The sequence below is a fragment of the Sardina pilchardus genome, chromosome 8 (genome assembly GCF_963854185.1).
Source record: "Sardina pilchardus chromosome 8, fSarPil1.1, whole genome shotgun sequence".
NCBI classification, from domain to species: Eukaryota; Metazoa; Chordata; class Actinopteri; order Clupeiformes; family Clupeidae; genus Sardina; species Sardina pilchardus.
In genome coordinates, this window is record NC_085001.1 from 13,489,225 (window position 1) to 13,505,870 (window position 16,646).

At 38.7% G+C, this 16,646-nt stretch overlaps 2 protein-coding genes and 1 long non-coding RNA gene across 7 annotated transcripts in view; 1 reads left to right on the forward strand and 2 right to left on the reverse strand.

Annotated features, from left to right (window-relative positions):
- camsap1b (calmodulin regulated spectrin-associated protein 1b) overlaps positions 1-1,471 on the reverse strand; it is a 29,847-nt gene extending 28,376 nt beyond the window's left edge. For all 4 annotated transcript variants that reach the window (XM_062542798.1, XM_062542799.1, XM_062542795.1 and 1 more), the window contains exon 1: positions 1,056-1,471. The gene's annotated coding sequence lies outside the window, so the exon portion shown is untranslated. The remainder of the gene's footprint in view (positions 1-1,055) is intronic.
- Positions 1,472-1,825: 354 nt separating this feature from the next.
- LOC134088706 (uncharacterized) lies at positions 1,826-4,078 on the forward strand. The gene is made up of 3 exons (XR_009939991.1): positions 1,826-1,970; positions 2,622-2,862; positions 3,374-4,078. It is a non-coding gene; the product is annotated as an uncharacterized LOC134088706 (long non-coding RNA).
- Positions 4,079-5,242: 1,164 nt separating this feature from the next.
- On the reverse strand, positions 5,243-15,816 carry ubac1 (UBA domain containing 1). 2 transcript variants are annotated; one of them, XM_062542801.1, is made up of 10 exons: positions 15,375-15,816; positions 14,708-14,828; positions 14,516-14,589; positions 14,271-14,378; positions 13,985-14,081; positions 13,629-13,737; positions 12,226-12,508; positions 11,826-11,912; positions 10,906-11,044; positions 5,243-9,190 (listed from the first exon to the last, which is right to left on the reverse strand). In XM_062542801.1, the coding sequence occupies exons 1-10, from the start codon at positions 15,510-15,512 to the stop codon at positions 9,075-9,077; spliced, it is 1,272 nt and encodes a 423-aa protein (XP_062398785.1). In that variant the 5' UTR covers positions 15,513-15,816; the 3' UTR covers positions 5,243-9,074. The 2 variants fall into 2 exon arrangements, with proteins under 2 accessions (XP_062398785.1, XP_062398784.1); XM_062542800.1 differs by having other exon boundaries at positions 13,985-14,087.
- Between the last annotated feature and the right edge of the window lie 830 nt (positions 15,817-16,646).

The following is a 16,646-nucleotide window of genomic DNA, read 5'->3' on the forward strand; positions in this document are numbered from 1 at the left end:
CAACTTGTCTGTGATGAAAATAACGAAACGCTAATATCAGACTTAGGGAGCAAATTATGAATCAATGAAGTGAGGTTAACTGACATGTGTGCAACAGCAAAGAAAGGAAAACAACGTTTTAAACTGTGGCAGCATCTTCATCTAACAAGCTGGCTAATCGGTTAGCTAGACGGCCTACCACAGGGTTTGTTTCGGGGGTAAATGACAGTAGCAGCTAACGGTTAGCTTACGAACACTGATTGGCCTTTGGATCATTCATCACATCAGTCATTCTTCTGGCGTTTATGATGAACAACACCTGGCCATTGGCGAATTGGTACTGTTAGCGCTGTATACAATTCACCTCGCTTATCTTAAGATTGACCTTAAACGTACTTAACAAGTGATATATGATTATTTGGTGAACTAACGTTACTAACGCTGACTGACACTTGCTCACTATAAACCTGGATAAACCAATATTGTACCCAGTTAACGTTGACTTGGGGTGTCTAACATGTTTGACTTCAGTGTCTTAACGTTGATTGAAATGTCCACTATCCAGTGTAGATTTCCAGCGTTCTGTTTATGAAATGACGTTATCGATAGCTAGGCTAACTGCTAGACCGCGAATTAATTTGGCGGCCTTGCGTTATTTGTCTATGTACCTGGCTATCGATAGCTAAGAAACCTCAACAGAGAAACTCTTAGCTAACTAGCTATTAAAGCTAACCTAACCGAGAATCATAGATAATTCGTAAATTAGCTATCGCTATCACTTAAACCGACTACAATAAAGCTAGCTGCTAACGTTAACACCAGGTGACGTTTTCTGAGAGATTCAACTATGTGCAACAGAAGGGAAACGTTGACATTATTTGCGCATACAAATTAGCAAACGGTAAAACTGTCAGATTTTCCACAAGGAATGACTATGAAATGGTGGCTAAGTTACCTTTGGAGAGTGAGGTAGCTGTTGCTATTCGCTATTGCTAACGCATTTCGTTTCTCAAACCAAGCTAGCGTTATCGATAACAAGCAAAACACTGCTAACGGTTACAAAAGGTTAACATTACCTTCAGTGACGTGTACTGTCCACTGGCCACACTTTGGCGATTCCAAATGAATCAAAAATCAAGAAATGTGAATAAAAACACCGGCAAAACATGAGGACTCAATTATTATCCAAAGACAGGGAACACGATGGCAAGATTCCTAGCGTCTGCTAGTGCTAGTGTTAGCAACAAATGTATGATATCCTCCCCAGCAACAAACGCCCGTGCGCTCCAGCAACTGTATGACAACCGCTTCAAGGGAGCAGCCTGTGCAAGCACCGAGGCATAACGTTACAGCATCAGCAAGATCATAACTGCACAAATATATCTCGTCGTTTTACAATTCCAATACGGCTATTGTCATCTAGCCGCTCCATTTCGCGACATTTATATAGGAGAAAGACATCCCGCTTCCCATGTTGAGGTCGGTGTCTCAATCAATGAAATGATGCTTTCCTTACCAATTTGAATTTACGTTAGTCACCACAAGGGGCGGTGCGTCCAACTTGTAGTTAGTGCCCTATATGTGGAGAGTATCGCCAACTGTGTTTGGAATGTTCAGAGCAGTTCTGCCAAGGATTGGTTCAGAGGTGGTCACGTGTTTTATGGACGCCATTTTTACTACCAAAAGCACTTTTGACTAGAATGCTTTCTAATGCTTTCAGATGGCAGTGTTTGAGTATCGTTGGCATTAAGTCTTAATATCTTCACCATACAGCGACCCATTTTCTCACTGGACACTTTTCTGATAACGTTAACATTATAACGTTTACTTCATAAGCATTTTTAGTGATAAGACTCGTTAAGACATTTGCAGCACGGATTTTGTTTCTAACTAGCCTACCCGGAGAGATGCCACTTCTGGAGGAGCAGCGAATACATCATACATCGTTCGTCTTAACCTTGTCTAAAAGGAAAACGGTTGGAACAACTCTGGTAAATAAGGTTTTTCATCTCCTACTGTTATCATTTATGGTCTTAATTTCCTTGCATTTTTGCGTTTTTGAAGCACTAAAGTGGCTATTAAGATAAGCAGCCAGTAGTGCTGTGTCGTGTGTGTTTACTAATAGTGCTACAGCTGCTTAGCCAGGTAACATAGCGATCTGTAATCATTGATAAACTTGTTAGTTTTGCATTTTCTTTCTTGTCGAGCAAAATAAGACAACGTCTTGTTTGCCTATTTTAAGAATGTCCTCCTGCTTGACTGAAATAGCTGGTCGGATAATTGCAGTTTGCAAGTTAGCTAGTCTTTCTGTCAACGTTGTTATAAACTTTACCAGTAGCCTAGGCACAGTATTGTCCAAATAAATCTGTTGAAATACACAGCATAGTTTGAAGATATGGTTTGCTAGCTATCTGTCAAACTTGGTAGGTGGTGTGCTAATCACGAATTATTAAGTGGTGTCAATACAGACTTCAGCTCTACACTGGTTGTGTAGGCTATACTTCAATCTGTCAATCTGTCAGCCCTCTAGTGAGTGTGCCATGCTTTATTGAATCATGGTTTAAGGTGATGAATGTCTGTATTATAAAACAAAGCAATATAGTAAATATTATGCTTCCTCTTTGTCTTTTTTGTTATTTTAGATGTAGGTAGAGAAGAGTCAGTGGCTGGTGAAGTAAGAGGATACAGCTGTCTGCTGATTCAAGGTCCCTGCCCCGTCGCCTCAACATCCTCAAGATCCTGCAGGCTACTGCTGCTGCTCCTTGCTTCAGCACCTTTCCCCTGATGCCTGACACCCCTCATCACCAAATCAGCCCAGTCAACATGGACCCAACATGGACCCAAGTCTCCACCACAGTGTGCACAATACACTATACAGACAGGGTATGTGATCGGTGTCAATATTGCATTCAGACAAATTGAAATTCCTTCCAAAGAACAAGTGCTTTCCTCAGCTGGATCAATTTAAGTCAAGATAAACAACAGCTTCCTTTCTTCATCGTGTTCTACCATTAACATTATTATGTTTATATTTTTGGTTAATTAAGGCACTTAGTTGCAGTTTCTCAGGTACACTTTGCTATGATGTCATTAGTAAAATTATTAGGAGGATGTAGCGTGTGTGGTGTTAAATGGTACTGCCTTGTATTATCCAAGTCTGAGGCTGAGAGAGGAGATTCACGGTCTGCTCCCTTTGTGTCCCATGTTTTGTGGGTGTGTGTGAGAGAGTGCGCGACAGATAACGAGTGTGGTGTAGAAGCATACACATTTAATGACAACCTGTGCACATTTCAGATTTTTTAGAAGAGCAGTCCTTACTACAGTGGTAGAAATAGTGGTATTTTTATGTACATCTACCCATTTAATGACAAGAGTTTCATTATTTTACATGCAGGACGAGAACAAAGGTACAATTGGTCTGAGGGGAGGACACCGCAGACAGCTGATCAACTCCATGTCATCTAATCAGGCCATGTAAAGGACCATGAAGGGATGGACTTGGTGGAGGACAACAATGTGACACCCGAAAAGAGTACATGGAGATCTCTCATCCTCATCCCTCATGCTTATATTGCATTTCATATAGGCCTAGATTCTGATGGTCTTGTAAATGTTTGTTACACAAGTCAGAAATTGTTGTCTTTGATTATTTAATTTGATTATAATAAATGGAAATATATTTTATTGAAAAACATTTTTGAAAACCTAGCAAGTTTGTGTGTTTTAGTATCAGAATGACCTTGTATTGACCAAGTATATCTACAAGGAATTTGACTGGCATTAGCTGTTGGAACAATTAGACATACAGTAGTATGCAGTCAGAAGATGCATACTATAGAGCACCACAATATACATAAGGCACCTACCAATAGATTGAGTGATGGCAGTGGGAAAAATGTGATTATTGTCTGGCAGGTTTTGTGCATAAGGGTAAGTTATTATTTAACGGAAAAGTTTGAGGTCAAACTAATGGTGACCTCCATGTAGCTTTTGTAATAATAATAACTTTATATAATAATAGCCTAACTTTATGATAATAATATATTTTTTAAATAACATGTGTTCAATTAAAACTATTTTCTTTTACTGTCCCAGAGTCTATTGAAACAACATACTTATTGATAAAAAAGAAAATAAATAGCATATTTTAGTCTTGCCTCATGCACGGTCGAAATACATTGTATGCCTGAATCTGGAGGTCAGACGTCAAATCTAACAGTGATTCAAAGAGTTGCTGCAACATGTAGGGATCGCTGGCTTAAGTAAGGTAAGATGTTATTCATTGTGCCCTAAACAGGCTTATTTCACCAAAATGAAGCTTTCAGCTTTCTCTTACTGCTTTATTTCAAGTTGTTTCCTCAGACTAATATTTAACTGCTGTAAGAAATTGGATAAACGAAGTTCGCCTCGTATGCGTTTTCAGAGCTAGCTGGCTCCAACTAGGCAACGTTTATCACTATTTATCTGGTCTTTGCTAATTTTTTCAAAATGTATAATGCAGCGTATTTGCAACAGCATTTACATCTTAATGAATAGTGATGCATATTATAACATTTATAGGCTTGTTTATGACGATGTTAAGCTATTTGTTTCAACATGTCATATTCGCCCTATTGACCATCATTGAGACGAACGTACGTGACGTCACTTCTGGTCGTAAAGATGGCGCCCATGATTTGAGTTGGCGATACTCTCCACATATAGGGCACTACTTGTAGTGTACTGTGTTGGGTGGGTGTGGCGTGCATGGTCTAGTCCTGTGGATTCACTCTCAGCAAATAATGTAAAAATAAATAAATAAAAATACAGAAATAATAAAAAACAAGCATGCATTCCCATACCCTAAATAATGTATAGGCATATATATATATATATATATATATATAGGCTATATATATATATATATATATATATATATATATATATATGTATGTATGTATAATCAGCAATCACTTATATAATAATCAGTCCTTAGGTTGTACTGCAGTTTTTTTAGATTCATCTGAATATCTGTTGTCAAAGGCAGCTAAATGTTTCCATTTAGCATGCATGCACATCTGTGATAGGTCACAAAATGTCATCGGATCAGACTGGTGTCAGTGTAAGGCACATAACTAAATCACATCAGATATTGTCAGGGTTGAGAAACAACAGAACACAGCGCTGAATCCAAATGTTTTTTTTTAATTATTATTATTTATTATTATTATCATTATTATTTAATTCATTAGATGAACTACATGAAAACAAATTGTTACAAGGCTTTTCACATTTTAAGGAGTGTGGAGATTGAGTAAGTTTTCAACCAGCGGAGACATGAGGCAGACGTGTGCGGGGAAATGTGATATTACAATAAGTGACTACTCCAGCTAGGTCACTTCAGGGAGCCCTCCATGGCTCTAGATGTTGAAGCAGCGCGGGTGTGGCTACAGAGAAGATGGCCTGTTGACTACAGTAGGGGTCTTTGCATCACAACTTGATTATCAGACATGTGACTACACACAACTGGCGTGGTCATGCATCCTGAGAGGACTACATTCTACTACAGGATGAGCATTCGAGACAACGTCTCAGTGATCAGTTAGGCCTATACAGCACATTTTCATGGAAATTAATTTCTGATGAAATTGGGTACCAGACTCTAATGTTCAACATGACTATCAAAACGGATCACTTGAGATGTGTTATGTTGCATAGGCCTCAATTACTAGCTGCTTTTCCTAAACTCTGCAGAATTACAACAATGACTTTTACCTCTTGACTTCCTGGAAAGGCAAGATAAGCAGGACACTTAAGATGCACTGCCATAGTCTTATTTTGTAATTAGATTAAAAATGTTAAGAACAAGGCCTAATATTTAAAACAGATCACAGTGATGCCACCAACTTTGCTAAACTTTCCGTAACACATTTGAGGCATATTCATTCCGATCATTGACCCCACAAATTCAGACATATCGGAATATAGTTTTCAATAGCAATATCATTAAGATCCTGCAATTGGGTAAATTATCCTCTTTGCAATGTGATTTTAAACTTTTATTTTTTGGCTTAAGAGACACACAATACCTTCTCCCTCCCAATAACAACGTAAATGAAACAAAAAACAAACTAAATAATTTCATTATTTGATCTTAATCAGAAAAACCTTCTCACTCCACCCAAAACATCTAACTAATAAAAGGAAAGTTTCCCAACAGAGCTATTAAAATTCCATCACATCAACACTGCATTCAAATATTGAATAAAACACTCCAAACTTGGCATAAATTCGTAAGTCTTTTGCCTCTACTCACAATACCAGCTGAAAGTCACTTCCAAACTGATGGCCAAATATAATTTTCAGACTTTAAAATGTTCACATCGAAATTGTTCTTCACTGTGCAAATATACATAAATATTGAATTCTTCTAACATCCAACCAAACTCTTTTGTTAATTCTGCATAAGAGCACCTCTGTTGACTTTAACAATTTCTTTTAAACTTAAAAATAAAAAAAGAAACCCACACACACGTTATATAATATGACTTTCTTTCGTTTAACTTGTATAAATACTAAGCTTTGGACAACATGCAAACAAGTATTATTTGACAGTACACTGAGTGAACCTGAAAGTCTAGTAGGTACACACCACATATATTAAGTAAATTATCATTGAAACCAAGCTTAAATGCTCTATTCCAATCTCCAAAACCCAATATTAACACCCTGTACACTACTCATCTGGTGAGCATTATTCATAGGTGAATTATGATCCTGTATCAGCAGCAGACGGTGATGTCAGTGATGAAGTGCCATGAGAAACAATATGATGGACATTCTGGACAAGTTACAAATAAATACCATAATACATCATGACTGACATAAAACAGAATACCAGACACACAAGGACAAGTCATGGATCACGTTTCTATAAAGGCAAGGTAAGTAGTTACCATAGTAAAGGCCTTGTTGCCTGATATAACGGCAAGCCACCAATATCATCAGTTGTAAGGCCTCACAAAGCTCTTCCACTCTCAGTTTATGTTTAAAAAGTTACACTATAAAGCATTATGAATCACACCATGAAACAAATAAGAAGTTCCTTCATCATACAGATAAGTCCACAGAGTTCCCAAAGACTACAGCCAGAGCCTGGCACCAGTCCACTCAAAACCAGCACCTTAGCACTGCAGTCAGTTCCTTTTCTTTTCCATTACTTAAAGCAATTGTCCAATTCTCCCCCCGACACCTTGAGAGATGACATAAACAGCCACCTAACGTCACTTCACAAAGTAAAGAATCTACTCCATGTCTACCATCCTTACATTTCAATGAATTGATTCATGAATGTGTGAACCTCAAATGAACCAAAGCCTCATCTATGGCCAAGCAAACTGAGGTTCCTGGGAAGAAAAAGGGAATCTATCAAATTACTTTTTGCTTTTTCATTCTCTTACTTGTAAATAACCAACACTAAGATCACACATACTAAAACTATCCTTAGAAGAGGCATGACTTTGAACCCATCTAATTTCATAATATTCTGACCAAAAAGGTTATGTATTTCTGCAATATATTGATATGTAAACACATCACCTGACACTAAACTTTATTTAGAAGTGTAAAAAGGGAATCTGATCTGCCAATAGTTTCTCTGCCATAAAAACTATGTTTTTATTTCAGCTTGGGTGAACGTTCAAGGCTAATAGTGTTCAAGGAACATTTCTGAAATGTTCCAGAGTAACAAAGCAATATGCAAACTAAGCAGTGCTCTTGATTAACCTAGCACAGTGTGGGGTCAGCCTATACTTACAGTATGAAACAGAAATGTGGTGTTTAATATCGCTACAGACAAAAACAGCTTTTTGAAGGTGTAAACTTGAATGGGGATAAAATAATATGCTGCTGTCAGAAGAAAACACCCCTATAAATATTGTAACACAATGTTACAGTCACCATAATAGGCTTTTAAAAACCATGGATTAATGTTATTAAACCATTTTTACTTTGCAAAATAATACTGACCATGCAATGTGCTGTGATCACACAACTGAGTGAACCGTACCTTCTACAGCACAAAGCTGATAACTTTATATCAAAACCAGGTCATATGTCTGCATATAACATATTTTCATATGCTCATATTACAAATACACTCAGTGGAATGGTTTCATATAGCCCTTGTCACCTAGTAAAAAAAATCCCCAAATGCTGATGTCCAGAAAGTTTCCAGCTCAGTTCTACCAGTGTAATTTCAATTCCACTACAGTCTAAACGGACAAGCCAAGAACGGATTACAGATCACAATGATATGTTGAAGAGAGCTGAAGTATGCAATTAGATTTTTTTAGAAAACATCTGCAATGTTTAGTTTATAGATGGTGTTATGCATACGTGTCCCTGACACTGGCAGAGTGAAGTGCCAACGCGGTCAGAAGTTATTCCCTCAGGGAGCAGGCATACCGATAAAATATGTGCCTTCCATGTACTGAAAGTTGCTCTGGATAAGCGTCTGCTTAATAAATATAAAAATGTAGTCGCGGGCGTACTTAACAGACACAAATAAAACTGCACACTACAGTGTTGACTGCGTAACCTCTAATTGTAAGACATACAGTAATTGGTCACTAGAAACTGCCCTGGACATCAGTGTTAACAGGCTACTCTGACTTATAATTGAACCTTCTGATACAGGCTCTTTTGACAACATTTAAATGACTTTTGAGTGCATAGCTGACAAGGCAGGGGGCATATTTTATCACTAAATTAATTCAAACAAATAAATAAGACTGAATACACTTCTGAAAAAAAACAAAAAAAACCCCAGCTGAAATGGGAAATTTGGCGTTTTCATCTGACAGCAACAATATTTTTGACTCTCACACGCGCACGCACACACACACACACACATAACTCACACACAGTAACAGATCTTTTTTCTTTTAAATATATATATATAATATATAAAAAACAAAATGTCAAGGACGTGTGCAGAATCTCTGTGGACTATGCAACGTTATCGCCGTATTACTGTTACATTCATCCCCTGCTGTGACTCTCGAGGGTGCACGGATGCTTCTGCTGCCCCCGCACACCCGCGCTGAGGTATGCCTTCATGTGCGGTTGAGTGTTTGAAAGATTCGGGAAATCTGAAGCATCACTGGCCCCGTCTCTGGGTCGTTCATCCACTGCGTGCTGTTCAGTGGATTTTCCAGCATGTCCTCAAAAGCTGACGACAAACAACAAACAAACAAGAGAGATTCAAGATTCAAGAGTTTCTACTGTCATTCCAAACAACCCCTTCAGGAAGTGCAATGTGGAACGAAATTGCGTTTCATACGACCACTATAAAAACAGCCATAAAAACACCACCAGCAGCTAGAACCATTATTCTTTTCTTTACATACTATATTTGATTAATGTTGTACCAATATCAGTGCTCTCCACATACTGTATAATGGGATTGAAGATGTTAGGGAATATGGTGCTTGAAAATCTATGTGAAAGTGGCTCACTGTATGGGCATTTATAGTTATAGTTATTTAGCAGACGCCTTCGTCCAAAGCGACATACAAATAAAACGATACAAATTAAATTAACAGTGAACAATTGCAAAAATAGGGAGAATAGCAATATTATCAATAAAACGGTATAGAATAATCAATTTAAGCACTAACCTAATGAGACATAAATCAATGAATATGAGAATAGCAATAAGTCAATCAATCAATCATATAATAACAATAACTATGGCACGGTAAGGTTAAATTTAAGGAGAATAGCAAAATAAAATGTCAAATTCTATCAATGGACAAATTATAACAAAACAATGCTATTATACAAACCATAACACATAAGAAACACTTAAAAGACTAAGTGCATATTAAACAAATATGCCTTAAGACCCCTCATATGGTATAATGTTTTGCCTCAGGGCTAAGCATGTAAACTCATAGGTATACAATGTAACTCATGGGTATACAATGTATGCACATTGCACAATTACTATAAACTAGGCTATTCACACATTGATTTTCGTGTTCCTACAAATTACCCCACAAACTGGAATCATTTTAGTTCTATGAACATTACCAAAAAATGCAATCACACCTGGTCTTATCCTTAATATCTTCCTATACATTTGTTGCAGAGACCTCAAAAATTAGCTCAACATTAAAGGGAAACTATGCAGGTTTGCCACTTTCATCGCCGGTTTCGCTTGTCGTTTTCGCTCATTTTACTCTTGTAGATTTCTCTGCAAAGCTTCCCCTACAGGTTTAGCATGTATATATTTACAACACTCCTCAATCGGTCAATCTGCCTTTTCATGAGCATGAGCACAAGGCTGGAGACTTTCTGTATGTCAGTGCCACAGTCTCGGCGGCACAAACTTGCATGCGCGGTTTTCCGCTCAGAGGCGCTAGGGGGAAGCGAGACAGCCATCATTCAACCCAAAATAAGTCAAATGGCCATTCCAATGACTCCAAAGCTGATTATTTAAGGCAAATCAAGCTAAAAAGAACTTGCATAGTTCACCTTTAATGAAGTATTGTATTTGCAGACAAAATAATGATTTGTGCCATGTGGATACAAAAAAATGAGTTTACAAGACCCTCAATATCACCGGTTGTGCACTTGTTTTCCATATCTAGAGCCTTATATACAACTAATGGGCAGACTAGGAATAACACTTTAAGATATTATTGCCCAAACTTCCAAGGTAAGGAATCTCTGAGATCTCTGAAAATATTTTACAGGTCTTAGCTTTGGGACCTAAATATTAGGTAGACAAACTTTGAGTAAAAAAAAAGTTTGAGACGGTGCAGCAACCATTTTCCTGGATTTTGTCTGATTTGACAGGGACTGACCCATATGGTAATCAGTCAGTGCATTGCAGAGGATGGTAAGGATCAATTCAAAGGTAATTGTATGCATTGTGCTTACCTAACAGAGTTTTTGGATTCGTTAAGCCAAGCTGGACCACAGGGTTTTCAAGTATGGCTTGAAACAGAGGGCTGTTGGTGTCAATTCCCTTGTCCAGGTCCTCAGGCGAAGGCTTCCGGTCCCCAAGCAACCACTCACACTACACAACACATAAAGAATTGTTACGCTTATGGAATGTAGCAGATAATTTAACTTTACAATAGTTAAAATGTACAGCAAACAGTTTTTTAAGTTAAGCCTGAATTAAGCAAATTACTAATAATAGCAATAATATAAATATATGAATATAAATAATAAAATAAACGGACACCATAAAACACAAATCATAACTCTAAAATGAATGATCAATCATTATTTCTCAGTCGAATTTGTAGTGATGGGCTATTTACCACAGTCATTAATACAACAGCTGTTCCAGCCACTGTTCCTCTAACTAGTGCAGTGCCCATTCAAACATATTCCTGTAGAAAAGCCCTAGCCCAATTACATGCCCACAGGTATACCTGCTTTAAAAATAGGACAATAGGGAAAAACATAATTCCAGCTAAACATTCAATTTAGGCATTTACAGATCAAATGACATAAGCCTAACAGCTGTTTTGAGTTAAGGCTATGTTTATTGTTAAGCTTATTGAATAACTTCCTAATAAAGAAGGCAAACCATTTTGTGGAATGATACACTGTATGAAATTTGCAACAATGTGACAAAACAATCTCTGGTAGTCTATAAGTGACATCACACTCTGTCTGCCGCTTCTTGTCTGTAACTGATCGAAATTGCATAAAGTTTGATGTTTGGCTATATGTTTAGCCTATAGAATAAGCTAATGACACAGAAGACAAAAGACAGTACCAGTACCAAGGGGTTGGGGACGAACAGTACTAGTCCTAGTCCTAGTCACATATAACAGTCCACCTACCGCCGCGTCCTGCTGGTTATTATTGACCCGAAGAGCATCAACCACTTCCTTTTCATCAAAGCCCATCTCCATCAGTGCAATGACAGCCTGGAGAGAACAGGGGTGACACAACCTTGTTAAAGATATGTTATTGTCATGAACTAACTGATAGGACAAATATGTCAATAAACAAAACAAAAAAATCACAATTTTGGGTGGTGCTGATGGGCATTTTACCAGCAAACTAAACAGCCATTTTGACACCAGTTTGCAAACTGGGTGGTGTATCAGCATCCTCCACCTTCTGCACCACATGTGTATGGTGCAACACAGCACATGCAGCATCTGAGCATCACGAGAAACACTACTGATTGCACTCTCCAAACAAGAATCCCATCCACCTGGTTCCACCCTCTCTCACCCGTGAGTCTGGTCGGAACTCTCGTTTCCGTCGGATCCTCTTGAAGATCTCGGTGAGCTCGTCCTGTTTGGCCTCCTCTGCGCTGGAGGGCTCGGAGGTCCGGGAGAGAGGTCCCGAGGCTGTGGCGCCCGACGCCGAGGCAGCGACAGAAGCAGTGACAGAAGCAGCGGCAGTGGCAGCGCCAGCGGACGCCCCCGAGGCCTCCTGGTTCACCAGAGGGGCGTCAGCAGTGGGGTCATCCACGTGCTCAATTAGCCATTCCATGGCCTGGGTTACTGACATGCTGGACAAAAGAGAGACAGGCTGATGTCGTTACATTCTGAGCAAAGATCCTTAATTACTGACAAGATAGAGCAACATAATGCATCTCTATGGAAGCAAAATTCTAACAGTTCCTGTCTGCTTAAAGAGGCGTGTCGCAAAGACGTCATAATGGGATATCGATCTCTGTCAGATTGGCAAGCAGTTCAGTTCGAATGTTAACAGGTCTGCTTAAAGGGGGATTTAGCCCCCCTCCCCTTTGCAAAGACCGAACGCGGAAATGATTGAACGTTTGCGCCTCTCGCTCCGCTTTAACCCTCTCTGTTCTGAGTTCTAAGTTCTAAGACTTTATGCTACTTGCTGATGACTTTTCACAATACACTGAGCAACTGTATGCCAATAAAGCCCAACATTCATACATCTCAAAACGTGCAGTGAATACAATTTAGATACATTGTACAAACAAAACAAAACAACATTTAATTTAATTTTTCACTATAAAATGTCAATGTTCGTCCAAAATGTTCAGTGCATCAGTCAATTAATAAAGTGATGTATTTTACCGTAATTTCCTGACTATTAGCCACGGCTTATACATTGATTTTGCAAAATTTGTTCGGCTATGAGGTTAATACAGGGGGCCAGTTAATATGGTGTTAATATGGTTTTGTTACTTTTAACTTGCATAAAACACTGTCCTGCGGCTTATACACAATGCATCTTATATGCGGGAAATTACTGTAGCATATCACACAACATACCACCTACTACATTTCAGAAATTATGAAAACACAGGGTTGATGAAATTATACACTGTCAAAGTCTGTTTCTGTCAGACCTCAGTTCTGAAAAACAAAGGTTTTGTTACAGCCAATCAAATTACACCCCTTGTCTCTGTGCTCCTGAAGTGATGCATCAACAATGGGATCAGCCCGGAGGCACTTTGATTCCCATTTTCAGAGCCAGGATTGTGCTTGAATGCGTGTGTCTTTTCCAACACACACACACACACACACACACACACACACACACACACACACACACACACACACAGCTATAAAACCATCAGAAGCAGGCACTGCTGCAGTGACACTCTGTTCAGCATGGTCATGAAGGGAGGGAGGGAACAGGGAAGCACTCACTGGTTTAGGCGGAGGGCCTTGACTGCTCTGCTCTCAGGGAAGCCCATCTCAGTGAGCTGCTGCAAGGCTGTCTCATCCACCCGGTCCTCCTCGTCCTCATCCAACATGGCTGCCAAGGGAAAACAACACATATAATCATGGAAATGTTCTACACTGTACGCAGTGATTGGTGTATTATGAATGGATCTTGCATCAGAGGTTATCACATGTATTGGGCAAGCATTTTAAACCATGAGGGAAATCGTGCAAGGGCTGTCGAAATTCTTTTGGCGCATACAAAACCATCAAAACCATACATGCACAAAATTGTACTCTGTTATTTTATTAAGTTCAGCTACGGGCGAAAGGCTACTGACCGTTGGCCTTCTTGAAAAGCTCAACTGCATCTGGGTTCAAAGCAAGGAGTTTCTGTGCCACTTCAATGAGCGATACAAGGATCTTCCTTAGCTCTGTCTGAAACTTTTTGCAATGATTCAACAACAGACAAATAGAGGAACATTTAGCATGACCATGCTCATATGTGCATAATATATTCCAAAAACTTCATTTGTTTGCATGACCATCACACAATCCATTAATCAAGCTCAGTTGGCTACAAAATCAGTATTCTTACAATATAACTCTCAGCAAACACATACTCACATCCCGAATATTGTGCTGAGTTACTGTGCGGTCTGTGTGTCGAGTAGATAGGCTAGCTGTGGCTTTAAGAATGGCATCTTTGTCTGGGGCCTTACTTTCTTGCTTCTTCTGAGGATGAAAGAACAGATCACTCAGATGCGCATGGTAAGTCAAACAACGTGACCAGAACAAGGGAGGCTTTTAAAATGGTTTAAGTGTACAGAATAGGTAAAAAAAAAAAAACAACATGGAAACTTTCAGCATACCTTCTCCTCAGTTGCAATATCTACCATTTTGGGTGGTGGTGGAGGTGGTCTTTTTTTAATTAACAAAAGCACATCTGGTAAGAACATACAGAAAACATTTGAGGTATGATGACTATAATAAGCACCAATGGTTATACTGTATGTCTGCATACTAAATATGGATATGGATCATGCCTATTGACCATAGCCTACCTTTTTCTTTAAGGTTCTCATCAGCTACTGTTTTGGTTTCAGAAAGAACCCTTTCTGATGCTGCGTGAATGAGTTTATGGTGTGTGAGGACCTTTGGATCTTCCAGACTTCCATGAACACACTAGGAATAAAAGAAAGAAACATACTTGGGCCCAATTCCATTACCGGGCTACTTACTGGTATATAAAAACATAATTGAGAATGGGATTTTGATGGCATGAGATTTGGACCCATGCAATCAGTGCATTCAATGGGAAGAGGTATATTATTTCGAGAGTCACTTATAACCTCAATCTTAACAATAATCCACAACAAAGCACTGTCATCCGTCTGCTTTACAACACAAGTAATGCCGTGAGATATGAAGCAAGACTTATAAAGTTATATTAGTTCTAGGTTATTGTGCAAGTTCTGGGGGCCTCCTAACCTATCCACCAAGTTATAAATAACGCTGCCAACCAGGTTGCTATTAATACTTTAGAAATAACCCGGAGCGTTTCAAACAGGCCTACGACCATTACGTCTAAATACAATGTTGACTGACGTTTAATGTTACAAGCATTGGTTACAACGCTAGCTAGCTACACAGATATCTGTCAATAATATCCCAGTGACGTTGATGCCAACGACACAACATTAACACCAGCCAGTCAGATACATAACTTACGTGTTTCAAGCACCTCTCTTTAAGTTTTTCAATAGTGGTATCTTCTGTAACTTCCTCCAGCCATTCCACACCCTCCATGGTGCATATATGAATCTTTAAAACTTTCCCAGCAAAGATCTTTTCCTCTTGCACAAACATAGCTGCACTGACGTTCGTTTGAGCTAGCTAATGTTAGCGAGCTATCTCAACAGGGTTCGACTGATATGTCAGCTTGTAGCTTGCTAGACTAGCCTGCTAGCGACAGTGGTGAATGTTACTGTCCCACACTGTCTGATTGCTAGGTATCTGTTCGGAAAAATGATGGAACCCAACAGGGACTTGCGTCGATTAAACTACGACTACTGTCCGATTGTTCATAGTCGGTGCACCGTTGAGTGACTTCATATCAATAATCGTATGCTTCACACTCCCCCAAGGAGGCAGCTGCAGTAGCTAGCCACTATCATCACCACCACTGTCCCGTGAATATCAGTTTTACGTGACAACAAAGCGTACATCCGCCTCGCAAACATTGTACTTCCTTTCATATTAAAAGTCTCAGAGGCACCTTATTTTTTTGGATTAGCAGTTATTACTTCATTTGGAACCCATGCTAGGCCATTCACTTTCTTCACATTTTACTCCCTTTCAGAGGTTTACTGTTGTGAGATACAGTGTAAATACTTAGATCAATAATAATGATAAAACAAGCAAGTCTGCCAGTCTGATTTTCAAAACAGGTTAATGTTATTTGTGGTTTGGCTCTTAGGCCTACCACAAGCTGTATTCTTAGGTCAGGCTACAGAACACAACTGATCTTATTTATTTAACATGCATTTTTGTTTGTTGAAGGTAGACTTGTGGGTCTAATCACAATGTGTACAGATTATGAAAATGTAATTTTAAAAAGAACAGAAGAATAATCCATGCAGGGCAAATACAACACAAATCTATGCTAAAACAGGTTTAATCTATCAACGATTTTCTAAGAACATTCTGTCGATCCACATGTCTGTTTGTAGAAATCTGTAGGCCTATATTGTACCCTGAATGAAAATAAATGTAGGCTATAAAATAATTTACTAAAATAGTAATCCTCTGAAATGCAATTTTATTTAGGACTATACATACATGCACTTTCAAATTTCGTTAGCCTGTACAATGACAATAAATATATTCAATATTCTATCCCATATTCTACATGATTCTTCATACAGATGCAAAATGTAAGTATTGTGAATATAGATTAGAACATTTAAGCCTGCACATGTTTAAAGAGATTAATGATATCAA